The sequence below is a fragment of the Talpa europaea genome (genome assembly GCF_964194135.1).
Source record: "Talpa europaea genome assembly, chromosome: 3".
Lineage (NCBI taxonomy): Eukaryota > Metazoa > Chordata > Mammalia > Eulipotyphla > Talpidae > Talpa > Talpa europaea.
This window is the reverse complement of record NC_140069.1, coordinates 148,353,195-148,371,095: the sequence shown is the minus strand read 5'-3', so window position 1 is coordinate 148,371,095 and position 17,901 is coordinate 148,353,195. Positions and strand designations below refer to the sequence as shown.

General features: G+C 50.9%; 1 protein-coding gene and 1 pseudogene across 2 annotated transcripts; both read right to left on the bottom strand.

Moving 5' to 3' along the window:
• Positions 1 to 2,954: 2,954 nt before the first annotated feature.
• LOC311169030 (GTPase IMAP family member 8-like) lies at positions 2,955 to 9,049 on the bottom strand (the record flags this gene model as incomplete). Its single annotated transcript, XM_084230726.1, is given in 6 exon segments — positions 2,955 to 3,549; positions 3,551 to 3,833; positions 7,460 to 7,733; positions 7,736 to 8,135; positions 8,139 to 8,286; positions 8,973 to 9,049. Coding segments are annotated over 6 exon segments (1,761 nt in total). The 3' UTR covers positions 2,955 to 2,970.
• A 1,646-nt stretch (positions 9,050 to 10,695) lies between these two features.
• LOC311169029 (GTPase IMAP family member 7-like) lies at positions 10,696 to 11,476 on the bottom strand (annotated as a pseudogene). Its single transcript has one exon. The product of its transcript is annotated as a GTPase IMAP family member 7-like (transcript).
• Positions 11,477 to 17,901: the final 6,425 nt, after the last annotated feature.

Below are 17,901 nucleotides of genomic sequence, written 5' to 3'. Positions count from 1 at the left end.
AAGTGATGGGCCGCTGCAAAGAAAACTTATAAAACAGCGTTGAAAGACATAGAAGAAGACACAAAGAAATGGAGACGTGGGAAGCCAGTCCCTGCTCATGAACTGAAGAATCGACATCGTCAAAACGGCCAACCTAAATCTGCAGATTCAACCCCAGCCCGACAAAAAGTCCAGTGGCTTCTCCAGAGAAACACACAGACTCACGAAATGTGACGGCAGAACTGAGGCCCCCAGAGTGGGCAGTGGGATGGGGAGCAAAGTGGGGAGGGGCCCAGAGGACCATGGTAAGGCCTAGCCTGCAGAAGGTGACCTTCAGACCCCCCACAAGCCTCTCGGGGGGACCCTCAGCTGATCCTTGCTGAGATGCAGAGAACACGATTAGCTTCCTCCGGTATCTGAAGTTAAGAGACGAGGCCACACGTGTTACCACCACTAACGCACAAGCGTGGGCCTGGGGGGTAAGGAGCCTCACTGGGTCGTGGGGGGTGCTCATCTCCTCCCCACTGCTGAGACGTGAATGCGGCCTCAGCGCAGCTGCAGGTTGTCAAGTCAGCCTCCGATTTTAAAATGGAATTTAAGCGCCAGGTGAAGCACCCAGGGCCCCTGGCCAGGCCCTGCACGTTATCTAGTAACACGCGGCCCCAGACGCCTGATGAGTTATAAGGTCGGGACTGTGCAAGTGGCAGCACCGGGTGGGGACAAGGGCATGAGCCTCAGGGCAGACAAAGCTGGACCCAGCCCAGGAGGGAGGCAGGATGGTGCCCCCCAGCCCCTCCCACCTCCTGACCATCTGAGCAGGTGGGTCCAGCGCCAGTTGCCCTTTTCTCGCCACCGCCTGCCTCTAGATCCCATGGGTCCCTCTGGGTCCCCCTGGGAAGCTTCCCCCACCCCTGCTTTCTGCTCTGGGGCCTGTCGGGGAGGGTCTCTGCTGCCACCTGCTGGCCCTCCTCAGTGCGCCTTCAGGGAATCTCCACAGAACCACCCCCCGGGGACAGTTGCATTTAAGGGGGTATCTCCCTCACCCCACCCCTCCACCCCCACACAAATCATAAATAAATAAATAAACCCTTATAGATCAATATGTCTTGTGAATATGGACGCATAAATCCTCAACAAAATATGAGCACACCAGATCCATCTACACCATGAAAAAGCGGGATTCATCCCAGGAATGAACGCAAGGTTGATTTCACACCTTCACAATTTTAATGCAGGGCCTCCCTGGTGGCACTGTTGAGTGATGCGCTGTTAAGCTGTCTGCAGCCTCTGCGGCTCAGGTTTGAGCCCCGCCGGCCAGGGAGCTACCCACATGGTGCGGCAGACCTCTCCTGTCTTCCCGCTGCTCCCCTCAGCAGTGTATTTCAGTCGATCTGCCTGTTCTGCTCCCCACTCTGTCTCTGAGGAATCCTCTCACACCCCCACAACTCTGGCCTGTACTCCAGTTCTTGTATAAATAAATAAATCTTTAAAAAATAAAATAAAAAAAACAAACTGGCAACAACAAATGCTGGCAAGGATGTAGACAAAAGGAACCCCTTACACTGCTGTGGGGATGCAAATTGCTCCAGTCACTATGGAAAGCCATGTGGAAAGCTATTAAAAATAGATCTACCATATGACCCAGCAATTCCACTCCTAGAAATCTACCCAAGGACACAAAAACATTAATTCGAAAGGAAGCCTGCACCCCTATGTTAGTTGTAGCACTATTTATAATAGTTACGATATGGAAACAACCTAACTGACCATAACAGAAGAAGGATGGAGATATGGTCTATATACACAATGGAATATTACTCAGCAAGCAAAAAAGATAAACTCATGGCACTGGCAGCAATGGTATGATAAACTCTATGGATGGAGCAGGAAGGGATTATGCTCAGTGAAATAAGTCAGAAGGAAAAAGAAAAATATTGGATGGTTTCCCTTATAGGAGGAATATAGGGAAATCAGCAAGGGTGAGAAAAAAGATAAAACTTGCAGGGAAATTATAGACCAGAGGCATCTGGCAGGGGAGAGGGTGGGGGAAGGATCAAAACAGGGAGGAAAGAGCACAGGATAGGGGAAAGGGACTGTGGTGATGGATCGCGGGTGCTGTGGTGGGAGATTTATGGGGAGTACACCAGAGGGGAGAGATCAAATACTGTGCAAAAATCAACAATAAAGTAAGAAAGTAAAAAAGTTTAAAAGCAGGGCCTCCCTGGTGGCGCAGGGATTAAAGACACAGTGCTATCAAGCTATCATCAGCTACTGCAGCATGAGTTCAGTCCCCTGCCAGAGAGCTACCCACATAGTGCAACAGACCTCTCCTGTCTCCCCGCTGCTGCCCTCAGCAGTGGTTTCAGTAGATCTGTCTGTTCTGTCCCCCACTCTGTCTCTGGGGAATCCGCTAATCCTGCACACCTCTGGCCTACACCCCAGCTCTTATATGAATAAATAAATCTTTTTAAAAAAAGTTTCAAAACAAACAAACTAAAACCTAGTGGTTCAAAAGACGCATCACTTATTTTAATGAATCCCCTTGTGGACAGGTCAGGGGGAGGGTGGGGGTTCATCGTTGCTCTCTTAGCCTCATGGGAGGGCCCTCGGGCAGCTGGCGTGTCCACGTCCGTGTTCCTCACAGGTGTCGGGGATAGATGATCAGCCAGATGGGCCAGTGAGCCGAACTCCTCTCCATGAGGGACTCTTGGAGGCCCCTTGGGCTTGCTCACAACATGGTGGCCAGTCCAAGGGAGCAGGGGGCAGTTTCCAGCTCCACTGAGTAGTCCCTGGGGCTGCGTCAGCCACCTGCTGTTCACCCACATCAGGCAGGGAACACAGACCCCACCGCTCAACAGCGGGAGCAAGGTCAGGGTGCAGGGACAAGGAAGACAGGAGACACTGCCACGGCCTCACGTGGGGACGCACATACCGCATTAGTGTCACCGCAGACTGGGAAGGAAGCTGAGGTTGGCATTACTCCCAAAACATCTACCATAGTCTCATATTCTTGACCACATTCCCAATGTCTTCAAACACACTGCTCCCGGATTCTTCCTCTATATGTTTTATTCGCTCTTCATACTGCCGCCACAGCGCTGCGATTTTTCTTTCCCTTTCTTGCAGGGATTTATCAGCATCTTCCTCTTCTGCCAGCTTAATTTCTTTCTTTAATTGCTCTGTGTAGATTTTCTTCAAGTTCTCTTTTTTTTCTTTAATTTTTTTCTCTATGTCCTTGTAGATGTTGTCAGAGAAGCAGGCCCCTCCGTTGCTCTGCACCATCTTCTCTATCAGCCCCACCAGCTCCTGCACCTGAGCCTCCTTCTCGGCCCTGTTGCTGAAGGCGCAGCAGCGGCCGCCACACTCCTTGATGATGCTTCTGAGACTCACATGTGTCTGTGCTATAAACTCACTCAGGCTGCGATCCTCCAAATCTTCCTTGCACGTGAACAAGATGATCATGTGCTTCATGAGGGACTTTCCGAAGACGTTCTTGATCAGTGCAATTGTTTGCTGCTCCACCTCTGTGAAGCGGCTCACCTGCATCACCATGACTACGGCGTGGGGCCCCCGGGGCCGAGTGCAGGACGCACCAGCTGATCTCCCTGCAGGTGGTGTCCAGGCTTTCCTTGGTGTTAAAAAGCCCTGGGATGTCAACCACTAGAAGCCTCCTCCCCCATTCCCGGGATGCTGCCTGGCAGTGCTTGGTGACAGCATGGGCTGCAAGTTTAGATTCAAACACTCTTTTCCCCAGGAGGGTGTTCGCTGTGGCGCTTTTCCCACTGCCGGTTTTCCCCACGAGCACGATCCTCAGAGCGTTGTCCTCACTGGCTGCCGTGTCCACACAGGAGGGTCTGGAGGGCGGGCGGTTTCAGGTTTTAAGGACGAGAAGAGGGAAAGGGTCAGTGTGAGTCCTGGAACCACCCCCGCCCGCTTTTCTCTCTTGTCCCCCTGAAAGTGTCGTCTGTGTCCTGCTGCTCCCTGGAGAATCTGAAACATGCAACAGTCCACCTACTGCCCAGGGAACAGGCTACAGAATTTTCCAGCAAAGAGCGACAGGTGCTTTCAAGGGGACTCATCTTATCCCTGAAAGATCTGATCCTCTCCGTGCTCTGTCACCCATTCATGAGCCTTCCACATTCTGCCAGGTGTCACCACATTTATGGAAGGTGGGCTAGGACTTTACAAGTAGATAAAGCTGCCAGTGTGGGCCGTTTGTGAGACCTGATACAAGAATCCTAACAACTTAGTGGACACTAGAGATAATACAGTGTGAGTGTGAGTGATTGCAGAGCTTGAGGAAACTGAATTTTACACCCCATTCATCTTATAACAAAAAGAAAATGACTTAGATGCAGGACTCGAGCAAACTCAACTCTGATTCATGTTTAAAGCATTATAAAATTTGGAATTAACAGATACTTCTTGAATGTAATTGTATAATATAAATTGAAAATGGTTTGTAATCATCGTTAATTCCCCACAGCTAAAGTAATCAATTATAAGATTCATTTGGATAAAGACAAGCAAACTAGTGAGGACAATCAAGAAAAGGAAAACGAGGAAGCTGGCTCTCCCAGGGGGTAAACCATTTGGTTTCTATGATTAAGGCAGCAAATGCTGGTGCGTGCATTGAGACATAGAACGAAACAAAACAAAACTCAGAAATAGACCAAATCGGTGAGACTCTCTTCATTCACATTTAATTCATCACTTTGTGTCACATCGATATTCACTCACTCAGCACCTCACGTCCGTGGGGAGAAAGAGGGAGCAGTCAGCAACACTGGGGTAGCTCTAAGTCACCAGAAAGCAAATTCTAAACTCATTACAGGCTGAAGTGTAAAAAAAATTAATCCATATAAATAGAAGAAATGTGGAAAAATTCTTTGTAACCCGAGTGAGGAAAATATTTCCAAGATTTGAAATAGAGGGAGGAGGAGACTCATCAATCTGACAACATCAAAATCTAAAATGTGATGTGAGGCTAAAAACACCCCAGACAAGTTAATGCACAAACTGGGGAAAATACTATTTCCAGCTGCTATTGTGGACAGTTAATTTCCTGTGATGCAAGAAATTTTAAAACCAGAGAAAGAAAAGTCCAATAATACAAGAGAAAATGAGACAAGAAATGTGAATAAATTGCTTGAACAAAATAGCACAACATCCCTTGAAGATGTAAACAGACATTAAGATTCAATCACAATAAAGAAAAATAACTGAAAAAAAAAATAGTTCAATAAATTAATTTGAATGTCCCTGAGACACTGGTTATTCCCTACAGGGTTAACGAGTTCCACAGTCTCTGGCACAGACGCCGTGTGCAGGGGTCGTGTGGCAGCAGCGCAGGGAAACAGGCTCCAGAGATGTTAGTGGCCGCCAGACCTGGCTAAGCCCGGGGAGGAGAAGGTCTGAGATCTGGCAAAAGCCCATCTGCACTGACCCTTTGCCGGCTGAAGCCAGTTCTAGGATTTGTCCCGAAGCTACACTGACAGCCACACAGAAAAACCACGCAAAGGCTCGTCAGTGCAGCCCTGTTGGTGCCAAAAAAGGGCCAGCCGCCCCCGAGGCCACCCGCAGGTGACGGCGGCACAGGCCGAGTCTGCTCACAGCGCGAATGCACCAGCTGTGGAGGGACGAGAAGCTCCTGTGTCCACTCATGGGGAGAGACCCTGGGGTCCTGAGGCAGCAGAAGAAAGGAAGGGAAACTGTGTGCAGTGTCCTGTGGCTTCACAAATAAAGATATTTATATCTTTATATTATTAAGACATATAAGACATATTAAGACATTATTAAGACATATTAAGATATATATTAAGACATATGTCCTATTTTATGTCTATCCTATTGTGACACAACATCCTCCCTGCCGGGAGAAGCACCGCTCCCTCTGTGTGAAAAGCAGGCGGAGGATCTGAAACCTCAACAAACGTGACGTCCTTCCCCGGGGACAGGAGACTCAGGGGCGGGGACAGGGATCAACGTGGAAACCGGAGTTTTTTAATATTCTTAGATTTCATAGATTTGACCTTAAACACACACACGAAGCTTACACAGCTGTGCAAAAAAAAGTTAAAGACACAATAAAAGTCAGAAGCAAACGAGACAGGTGAACCTAGTGGTATTTCATATGGTGGGTGAATGTACAAAAAATGGAACAAGAGACTTGAAAACGCAGCAATTCTCTGTCTACCCAGAGGGTGGGCCTTACGGCGCCACCAAGTAAACTGCAAAAGAAACCTTATGCAGCTTTCAGGATCCCTACTCTGGGGCTGTGTGTGTGTGTGCACGCGTGTGTGTATCTGTGTGTGCACGCGTGCACGGGCATGTGTGTGTGTGCGTGTGTGTGGGTGTGTGTGCGCGTGTGCATCACTGGCAAGTACACTGCAGTATGAGGCACAGGGATTTCCTGATGCTGTGCTCCTGGGCTGTGAGGGATTAAAGCTCCCACAGTGAGACCTGCCCGTGTCGTGTCCACACCCAGCACCCTGAGCCCCGACGCTACCTGCTTGGTTCTCAACGAGAGCAGCCACGGAAGCTGACTATTTATCTAGATTTTAAATGAGAACTGTCAGGTGATGTACAGCGCTGAGGAAAGTGCCCAGGTCGCCTGCTACAGGTGCTGGCAGAGGGGGTCACTTCAGTCTCTGTGACCCCACATCCCCCTCGAACCACTCAATCTCCTGCCTCCCCCTGATTCCAAAAGCAGACCTCACAGCAGAGACAGGCCAGGGCGGAGGGCAGAGCCCACTCTCTCCCTGATGGGGAGCTGCAGCAAGCCGGGACACAGGGCAGAGGGTGGAGGCTCCACTTACGTTGTCCCTTAGGGGGCCCACCCTCACCAGAGCACCCCGTCCTCACCCCACCTCATGCTAAGGGCCGCAGCTTCTCTCTGGGAAAGGCTGGCAGGACGCAGCAACCAGATTCTCCATTTCCCTCATCACTGGTGATGGGGATGCCCTGGGAGCCCTCCCTCCCCAGCACCACCCTGGCCAGTGAGGTGGGAGGTGCAGGGACATGGTGCTGGTTAGTCCCGGCTCCTCTGACCCTGAAGCCTCACTGCTCTGTCCAGTCAGTGTGGTCAGCAGATGGAAGATGGACAGGCGATGGGCCAGCAAATACAGGGCCTCTCCACACAGGCCTAGGCCAAGGGCTAGCACCCAAGGAAGCAAAGGGCAGGTTCCGGCTCCACCTGAGAAGTCCCTGGGGCTGCGTCAGTCACCTGCTGTTCACCCACGTCAGATAGGGGACACAGACCCCACAGCTCAACGGCAGGGAACAGGTCAGGGTGCAGGGACAAATAAGACAGGAGACACTGCCACGGCCTCACGTGGGGACACACGTACCACATTAGTGCGTCACCGCAGACTGGGAAGGAAGCTGAGGCTGACATTACTCCCAAACATCTGCCATATTCGTGACAGCATCTTCTAAACACATTCCCAACATCTCCAAACACACTGCTCTCCACTATTACCTCATGTTTCTTATTCGCTCTTCACATTGCCTCTGCTGCTCCACGATTTTCCTTTCCCTGTCTCTCTGGGGCTGATCAGCATCTTCCGCTTCCACCAGTTTCGTTTCATCATTTAATTGATCCGTGTAGACTCTCATCAAGTTCTCCTTTTTTCTGAGCCTTTCCTCCATGTCCCTGTAGATGGCGTCAGAGACACAGGCCCCTCCGTTGCTCTGCACCATCTTCTCTATCAGCCCCACCAGCTCCTGCACCTGAGCCTCCTTCTCGCCGCCCCCGCCCTGTTGTTGAAGGCGCAGCAGCGGCCCCCAGCCTCCCCGACAACGCTGCTTAGCTTCACACCTGACTGTGCTATGAAGTCACTCAGGCTGCGACTCCCCAACTCTTCCTTGTGTGTGAACAAGATGATCATGTGCTTCATGACGGATTCCCCGAAGAGGTTCTTGATCAGCGCCACGGTTCTGTGCTCCTCCTCTGTGTGGTGGCCCAGCGGCACCACCATGACAATGGCGTGGGGCCCTGGGGCTGAGGACAGGACGCACTGGCTGATCTCCCTGCAGGTGGTGTCCAGGCTCTCCTTGGTGTCAGAGAGCCCCAGGGTGTTGACCACAAGAAGCCTCCTCCCCCGCCATCCCCGGGACTCTGCGAGGCAGTGCTGGGTAACAGCGCCCACTGCAAGTTAACATTCAAATGCTTTTTTCCCCAGGAGGGTGTTTCCTGTGGCGCTTTTCCCACCTCCAATTTTCCCCACGAGCACGATCCTCAGAACGTTGTGCTCGCTCTGAGCCGTGGTCACCCAGGAGGTTCCGGCGGGCAGGCTCCTAACAGGCCTGAAGGACAAGAAGAGGGAAGGATCAGTCCAGGCCCTGGAACCCGCCCCGCCCGCTTTCTCCTTTGTTCCCCCTGAAAGTCTAATCTGTGTCCTCCCTGATGCCAGGAGAGGCTGGAAGAGGAAACCGTCCCCCACCATGGAGGGAATAATACAGTCCTTCCAGAGGGTTCCCTCCCAGGAGCACTGTAGGGGAAGTGAAAAAGCATCAGGCTTTTCTGCCCTCCTGCCATTAGGATGGATAACGGAACCCTGTGGTCCCGAAGGCATGCCTGGCGGCGGCCACCTGGAGTAGGGTGTGGGCAGGCGTAAGTGGGTACAGCTGGGTTAAGGCTGGGTTTTAAGGGCCGCATCACGGGGACGCCAGCAGAACGAAGGAGAGCAGAGAGGCATAGAGAACCCCGAGAGCAGCAGAGAACAAGGCCACCAGAGAACGCTGGAGAGCCCAGGTAGAGTGAACACTTGCTGGGGGCTGAGAGGCCGCCAGCCTCCTGGCCCCCCAGCACCCCTGCCTGCCGTGCACCTGGTACATCCCAGTGAAAGTCTGAAAAGCCACTGAGGGCTCCAGGACGCCTCCCTCCCCCGTCTGCTCAGGTCATAGAGAACCTGCTCCGTGTCCTCCTGCCGCTACAAGCACCCGGCCCAGCTGCTTTCCCAGGGGACTCGTTTAAGCCTCTAGAGACTGACCTGATCATCTCTGTGCTCTGCGACCTATTTGTAGGGAACTGAGGGGGACCCTCCAGCTCCCCGTCAGGCTTTATCATGTTTCTCTGAGGCTAAGATTCCACAAGTCAGTAATCCTGCCCAGGTGGGTCACGGGTGAATATTGATACGAGAATCATAAATAACTGATTAGACACTGACAGTAACACAGCAGGAGTGTGACCCATCTCAGGATCCGAGAAAGTTGATTTTTACGCACAATACTTTGTACGATGATTTAGACGAAAAAGAGACTGTTGAGCAAATAAGAGACAATGGAGCAAATTCAACTCTGACCCAGGTGTAAGATTGGAATTAGCAGACACTTCTTTAGTATAACTGTTAAATTTATATAGAAGAAGTTTGTCCTCACTCTTACCCCCTGCAGCTACCTCAGTCCATCACAATATTCAGTTGGGTAAAGAGGCACAAACTGGCCTGGACAAGCAAGACCAAGAGCCACGAGGGAGCCGGCTCTCCCGGGCAGTGGCCTCTGTGGCTCCAGGGTTAAGGCACCAGCGAGGGGGCGGGAGCTGAGTACAGAGCAACAGAGGAAACCAGGCGGGTGGGTCCTGGGCCTGCGGGGGGGTGCAGAGACTCAGCAGCTCAGCCTGTGGTCTCTGCACCATCACCCCCAGATGTACGAGCTGAAATGACTTCTGGGGCGGCTGTGGAACTGGTGATGCTCTGGAGCCGTTTGTTTCATTCACTCACGACGAGCAGCCCGTGGGGAAGCTAATTCTGTTTTTCCATCTATTAACATTGGAAATCTGAGGTGACGTACAGCGCTGAGGAAAGTGCCCAGGTCGCCTGCTACAGGTGCTGGCAGAGGGGGTCACTTCAGTCCCCGTGACCCCACATCCACCCTGAGCCACTCACACTCCCGCCTCCCCCTGGCTGCTTCTCGGGCCCAGGATTCCAAATGTGGGTGACCTCACAGCAGAGACAGGCCAGGGCGGGGGGCAAAGCCCACTCTCTCCCTGACGGGGAGCTGCAGCAAGCCTGGACTCAGGGCAGAGGGTGGAGGCTCCACTTACGTTGTTCCTTAGGGAGCCCACCCTCACCAGAGCACCCCGTTCTCCCCCCACCTCACGCCAGGGCCGCAGCTTCTCTCTGGGAAAGGCTGGCAGGACACAGCAACCAGATTCTCCATTTCCCCCGTCACCGGTGACCGGGATGCCCCGGGAGCCCTCCCTCCCCATCCCCACCCTGGCCATTGAGGTGGGAGGTGCAGGGACATGGTGCTGGTCAGTCCCGGCTCCTCTGTCCCTGAACCCCCACCGCTCTGTCCAGTCAGTGTGGGCAGCACATGGACGATCCCCCTGGGATGGGCCCCTCTACCCGGGTTCATTGTGGCCAAGTCCAGGGGGCACCCAAGGGAGCAGGGGGCAGGTTCCCTCTCTACCTGAGTAGTCCCCCGGGCTGCGTCAGCCACCTGCCTCTTATCAAAGCAGCCACAGGGTCCATCCACTTCAGGCAGGGGACACGGACCCCACAACTTACTGAGGGAGTAACAAGGTCAGATTGTAAGAAGAAAAAGGCAGAAGGTACTGTCACGCCTTATGGGGACATGCATGCCCCACCTCAGCGCGTATCGCGGATGAAGAAGAAAACCTGAAATTGACATGACATGCCAGCATCTCCCGTATATTCCAGAGCATCATCTTGACCCCCTTCCCTCCCTTTTCCAATGTGTTGTTCTCACGTCTTACCATGCATTTCTCATTCGCGCTTCATATCGCCTCCACAGCTCTGCAATTTTCCTTTTCCTGTCTTCCTGGGGCTGATCAGCATCTTCCTCTTCCACCAGTTTCATTTCATCATTTAATTGATCCGTGTAGACTCTTATCAAGTTCTCCTTTTTTCTGAGCCTTTCCTCCATGTCCCTGTAGATGGCGTCAGAGACACAGGCCCCTCCGTTGCTCTGCACCATCTTCTCTATCAGCCCCACCAGCTCCTGCACCTGAGCTTCCTTCTCGGCCTCCCCCGCCCTGTTGTTGAAGGCGCAGCAGCGGCCCTGGCCTCCCTCACGATGATGCTCTTTAGAGACGTGTGTTGCTGGGCTAGAAACTCCCTGAGGCTACCGTCCCCCAGATCGTCCCTGCGCGTGAACAAGAAGATCATGTGCTTCATGACGGAATCCCCGAAGATGTCCTTGATCAGCACGAGGGTTTGCTGCAACTCCTCCGTGTAGCTGTCCAGCCGCATCACCGTGACCACGGCGTGGGGCCCCGGGGCGGAGGCCAAGACGCACTGCTGATCTCCCTACAGGTGGTGTCCAGGCTCCCCTTGGTGTCAAAGAGCCCTGGGGTGTCGACCACTAGAAGCTTCCTCCCCTGCCACACCCAGGCTGCGGCCTGGCAGTGCGGGGTAACATTACGGAAAGCAAGTTTAGACTCAAATACTTTTTTCCCCAGGAGGGTGTTTCCTGAGGCGCTTTTCCCACTTCTGGTTCTCCCCACAAGCACGATCCTCAGAAGGTCAGCCATGGTCAGCCAGGAGGTCTGAAGGGCGGGCACCTTTATAATTTTAAGAAGAAATAAAAAAAAAAGGGTAAATATCCCAGTCTTCATTTTCTCTTTGCACACCCTGCTGGTTGTGTAAATGGCGCCCTTCTCCTAAGGCAGGGGCTCACTGAAGTCACTCTCTGGTGTCGTCTTACTGCTCTGGTGTCTGCTGACCGGGCCTCTGTCCTGTGAGGAAAGCAGCGCCCACAGTGTTACGTCTGTTCCTCCTTTTCCTTGTGAGTCGCACATTTTCTGATCTCGGACAGACTCGGGTATTTGCTTTTGATCTGAAACCTGAGGGAGCTGGTGGGAGCAGGTAGTGTTCCCTCTAGGGAAGAGCTGGTTAAAGAGCAGGAGCATCCGACACTCAGAGTGTGGGCTGGGGGGGTCTTGGGGTGCCATCTGGCTGTGGGCATTGGGTCAGGGGGCTCAGCCCGAGGGGATAACCCCTTGGGGTGGGATGTGAGCACTGTCTGGTGTTTGTGCTTGTTCTGTGGACACGCCGAGCGTGTCTCATTTTCTCGTTATCCAGAAAAAGATAAGTTTGATGTCATTGTTTTAAAAACACTGATGTTTAGAAAGACCAACCTGGGGTGTCTTGTGATCTACAGTGACCAAGTGTTTGAGGTGAGCTTCTGGCATCGGGCTCAGAAGTTGAAAAGCTGTTCCTACGCTGGCTGCTAACAGATCAAGTCATCTCTTTCTGAAATTGCCTGTGTGCGTCACAGCCAAATGCAGGGGATCCGTGTGGGCCCCGAAAAGGACCCGACTGTGAAGACTCCACAGAGAAAGTACTCGGAGGAGCTGCCACAGGGAGCCTCAGCCTGGAGCTGTCCCTGGACCATCCCACCAACCCTCGGCTGCAGACTCCCGCCCTCCTCACTGAACCCCCAGACGGCGAGAGGAAACCTGACAGTTCGTCCTGGGAGGGGAGCATCCCCTGAGCTGCCTGACCTGGGGGAGCTCAACGGGAGAAATTTGTCCATATGATCCATTCATAGCTGTTCATTTCTAGAACATTCCCCAAAATATGAATCACAACACCCTTAATGATCTATTTGTCTCTCCGTCTACACCAGAGACAGCTGCTCCCTCAGCTGGACGAGCTCTCACTCCCAGACCACATCTGTCCCGGCGCGGCCTCGTCCGCGGGGGGAGAAGCAGCCAGGACAGGCCAGGAGGGGACAACACACCGGGCGGTGGTGACTCACCGGGGGGCTTCGCAGGGGTCTGCACACAGGGGGACCGGGCAGGACACTGCACCCCCAGCCCAACTGGCCCGAGGTGGGCACCCCTGTAGGGGTGGGGAAGGCCGGACTGGCCAGGAGAGTAGCCCTATGCCCCTCACACTCCCGGGGACACGCCGGAGAGTCCAGATGTCACCCCCAGAAGCGATGCCCCGTGACGCCGCAGGAGACAGGCCCGCATCCCCCAAGCCTGAGCGGGGGAGACTTTCCCAAATTTACCCCAAAACAAAGACGCGAACGGAGCCTAAGAGGGACACCTGGACTTGGGGTGTGCGGCTCTGACAGTGAGGCACCTGGGCCGCACCCCGCCTTCCTGAGCGCAGGCAACAGCTGGAGAGAGGGGACCCTGCAGCGCTTCTGGGGTCCCCGAGACCCCAAAGGAGGATGCAGGACAAGCGCCACCCCGCGGCCAGGACGTGAGGGCGCGTCGGGGAGGGGGCGCCAGGGCGAGACCCACACACGCCGCCCCCGAGGACCATGGCCCAGAGGGAGGGTCTCCGGGCAAACCCCGCATACCCCGCAGACAGTGCCCGGCAGGTGCGGGCTCCGCCCGGTCCCCGGGCCTCACCCGCAGGTCCTCGCATTTCAGGGTGACAGAGGCCGTGCGCCCCAAAACCGCGGCTCATTCCCGCAGCCCAGGGCGGAGGGGCGAGGGCGCGTGGGGGAGGGTGAGAGAGAGAATGTGGTTTCGGACCCAGCAGGATGCAGGACACGCATTTCCTCTCCCCCTCTCTCTCCCTCTCTCTGAGGGGAGGATGGGTTGGGGGTTGGGGGGTAGGACCCGGCTTCTTTGGATTCACTGTATTTTGAATTTAGAATGATGAAAAGATTGTGCATGATTTTACAGCAAAAATACAGTGAAAATTGATTCTTAAACATGAAATGAAGCCAGGAGCAGAACTGTGAGCTGGAGAACATCGTAGGAGGAACTACAAACACGAAAAATGACAAGTTTTAAAAAAACACATTAATATAAACCTCCAGCCAAGTGTACCCTGAGGTGAAGAAGAACTAAATTTGCCTTAAGTTCTTTTTATAATTTATAATTTACTGTGGGATCCTGAAGGTCCGTGTGTCTGTGACTGTACACGCTGCACACACACACCCTTTAGTGCTTAGATTAGAGTCCAGGACCATCTTCCAGCGAAACGAACTTGGGGTTCTCCCAGGAATGCCTGGCTGACAGCCCGAGACAGGAAAGGCACAAAGTGATGACCTGGGATCATCTTACTAGTTTTGGGGGGCATCTTGATTCAAATGAAAAAACCGTCAATGAAGCATGAGATGAGCAATTAAATCTAAACTGACGTGTGGCATCTAGTAAATCTCTTGGTTTCCTGACACATCTCCCCCCACACCAGCCCCCGCCGGCGCTCTCCTCCATGGTCCCCCCACACTCACACTCACACTCTCAAGCGCATCACCACGCCCACGGCCCTCTCGGCCTCACCTTCTCTGCAGACGATGAGTCTGGAGTTCTCCGGGAGAGCCCTGAGCTGCTGCCTCTGCTGTGAGTGAGGACAAGTGTGTTCCTCCTTCTGGAGCCCTGAGCCCTGGGCCACAAGCACAGGAAGCTCAGGTGGGCGGAGCCAGTGATGGGGTTTGCCTTTGCAGAGAAAAAGGAAACTTTTCCCTGTCACTGGACTGGGGCTGCAGGAGGCCCAGCTCACACATTTCCCTCCTGCACCTGTCCTGCTGCTGGTTCTGCCAGGAGCCTCGGGTCATAGCCAGCCCAGGAGGCCTGTGGCCCTGGCCCGTGTGCCCAGTCCTGGGTGTGCTGACCTCTGTCCTGAGACCCCCGAACTTTCAGAGCTGAGGCCCTGGCTCCCAGCATATGGAGTGTCCATGCTGCCAGCTCAGGGCCCACCCAGTCCCCAAACTTCAGCTGTCCCCCGGGTCCCTGTCCCCCAATCTTATATCCAGTGTTGATGTGGGGGTAACAGGCCTGACTCTGTCTCAATTGGGGTGTCTCTAGGGCCCCTCTTAGCCCCCAGCTCGTGCTGAGTGACAAGAGTGTGACCGGGGCTCGTCGCAGCCCAGGGTGTCCTTCTGCCCAAGCCTCTCCCTCCCCTTCCTATAGGCTTCAGCCAAAGCGCCTCCTAAACTCGCCCTTGCTCCAGGGGATCCTGCCTCCTGGGGAGCCCTGGGTGACCCCCTGAAGCACCTGTGACCTTCCTGCCTGAGCAGAGGGGAAGCCGGGAGTCCGCAGTGGAGCGGTGCAGCGGCGGCTGCAGTGAGGTGTGGGCTGCGGGGCTGGGGGCTTCCTGGTGGTGGTGTCCTGGGATGGTCAGTCCTCCTGAAGCCTCTGTCCTTATAGCTGTGTTTACAGCTGTGTGTCAGAGCAAACATCCCCCTCCAGGATAGAAGGGGAAAAATGCACAGGCCTTGTAGAAAATCCTCATTAGAGGAAATTCGTAGGCCCACCCAGGACATTTACTCAACATGGAGTTACACACCTTTGCATTTCTTGTCCTTGTGGGTCCACTACTCACTGTCTTTTTTTTTTTTTTTTCAATTTTCTGGGTTTTTTGGTTGAAATATTAAATACATGGAGAAAAGGGGCCATCTGTGTTTACACTCACTGGATTGTCACTAGCACTCTGACAAAGGAAACCTCACCAGCACCTCAGAAGTCCCCAGTGCCCTCCAGGGTAACCTCTAGCTGAGGCCAGTGGCGTGGATAACTTTTAGTTGGTTTTTATTTTTATATCAGTGGAATCATTGAATATACACAACTGGTTTTTTTCTTAATATTCTGTTTTGAAATTGATCCACATTATATTGGCAATAAATTATTCATTCTCATTGCAATATACTATTTCATTGTGTGACTATAACCCAATTTATAGTATTGTTTGAGTATATGTTATAAAATCAGCCCAATTATTTTGAACTATATTGTTTTAATTTTAAAATATTTTCTTATTTTAATTTATTTTTCAGTTTTATCAAGATATAATTGATAAATAAAAATTATGCATACTAAAGATATACAATTTGATGACTTGATGAGTGCACAAATTGGGTCGTATTTACCACAACCAAGCTAATTACATGTTTGTTATCTCACAGAGTCACCATTTTCTGTTCCTTCTTTCTTGTGGTGAGAGCAGTTATTGTTATGATGGATATTTACATTGTTTCAAGTTTTTGTTGTTCTGAGCAGCACTACTACAAATATTACAGATATTCCTTTTGGTGAGCACACCCACATATCTCGGTTGGGGTCTCCCTTGGGGTGCAGTAGCTGGACACTGACTGTAGAGACAGGCAGGTTTCCTAGACACTACAGAGCTGTCCAAAGTGGATTTACCTGTTTACATTTTCATTAAATACCATGTGAAAATTCTGTTTGCTCCCTATCCTGAGAATTTTATTAAAGGTTTCTTCATATAGAAAGTTTTCACACAATTATAAAGTTTATTATTAGGATTTTTAATTTTTGATATTATTTAAATAATCATAACATATCTAATTGACTATTGTTTGAATGTTAGTCAATTTTTATTCAATTTTGCATACATCAACTTGGAAACGATCTCATTGTTTATAGTTTATCAGTGTATTCTCTTGATATTTGCAGATATATGATCGTAGCATCTATAAATGATAATAAATTTACAAACACTTTACATTTTTCATATATGCAATTTACTTGTCTTGGTTCTGATCATAGTCCTGAAAGACTCAGTCCCAAATGCCAGATCTTGAAGATCAAATCCTGATATCTGGAAGTCCGAAGATTATAATCCTGAGCGATCAAAATGTGGAAATCCTGAAGGCCTCCATCTCCGTGGGAAAAGAGAAGGCAGTCTGTGAAATGTCAGGGGGGAAGAGAGCTGAATTGGTCACAGGCAGATACTCCAGCTGGTTGGATGAGAAAGCACTGTGCCGTGTCCCCTCACACAGTTGGCACATGTGACCACCTCACGGGGAAAAGGGAGAGCCGGGAAGATCGTTCTCACTGGTACCATGAAAAGTGACCCTGGCTTGGGGTCCACAGCAGTGTGTCACCACACTTTGGAGCATACGGCTTGTACATCCTGATGACAACTCTGGACAGCCAGCATACTCCAGACACAGGCGCAGCAGGTGCACCCGTCTCTCTCACGCAGAGCACGCTCTTTCCAAAAGTCCAAGAAATATCTGGAAGAATTTTTGGGTGTTCTGTTCTCTATCATTTTCTTTTAGGGATTCTCACATTTTGAAATTCTAGCATTCAAGATTATGTCTTTCAGGAGTAAAATCTAAACCTTTTTGACTTTTATGGTTTCATTGTCTATTTCCTATAGAAAAACACTAAAAATTGTGATAATAGAGAACAATATGAATCTCCAAGATTATATTGATCTCTAAATTGTTTATAAATGTATTTTTATTGAGAGAATACACCCTGATAAAAGTTAAGGTCTTTGTTCTTTAAGAAGTTGCAGAGAAGAAATATGAGGGGAATATAACCAAAATGAAAATGCATACATTGTGCAAAAAATGAAAAATAATGTAAGAATTGTATAAAATAAAATATTAAAAAAAGATGAGGCAATTATTCACGAAATTAAAGGAACTTAATTAAGGTCAGAGCACAGCTAAGAAAAGAGACTATAATAAAATAGGATGGATAAAGTGGACAGTATGTCAACAGGGCTTTAATATAAAATGAGTGAGTTAAAGATGAAAGAACTACAACACAAAACTCTACTTAAGAAAAGGTTCTTAGGGAAACCTACAGACAACAGATGAGAAAAAAAATAGGACACCAGAATAAAAGAAAATGTTTGACACTTACAGCTACAACAAACATTAAACAGAGTCTCACCTTAGACATATTAATGTAAAAGCTCACACACAGGTCTATTTACTTCAATTCATAATAGTTGATATATCATGTCCAACTTTCAACAACACTACAAGTCATGCTAAAAGGTAAGAAACAAACACAAAATACATTAGAACTAGACTCAGATATGAGACAGGTTTTGGAATAGTTTGACAGAGATTTACCTGAAAGGGTATCTAACATGCAAAAATGAATGAAAAATGTAAGCAGAAACATGGAAATAATACAAAAGATTCAAAAGGAAATTCTCAAAATCAAAAGTGCCATAAGAGAAATGAGGAATGACCTTTGTGAGTTCATTGATAGGCTGGATACAGCCATGG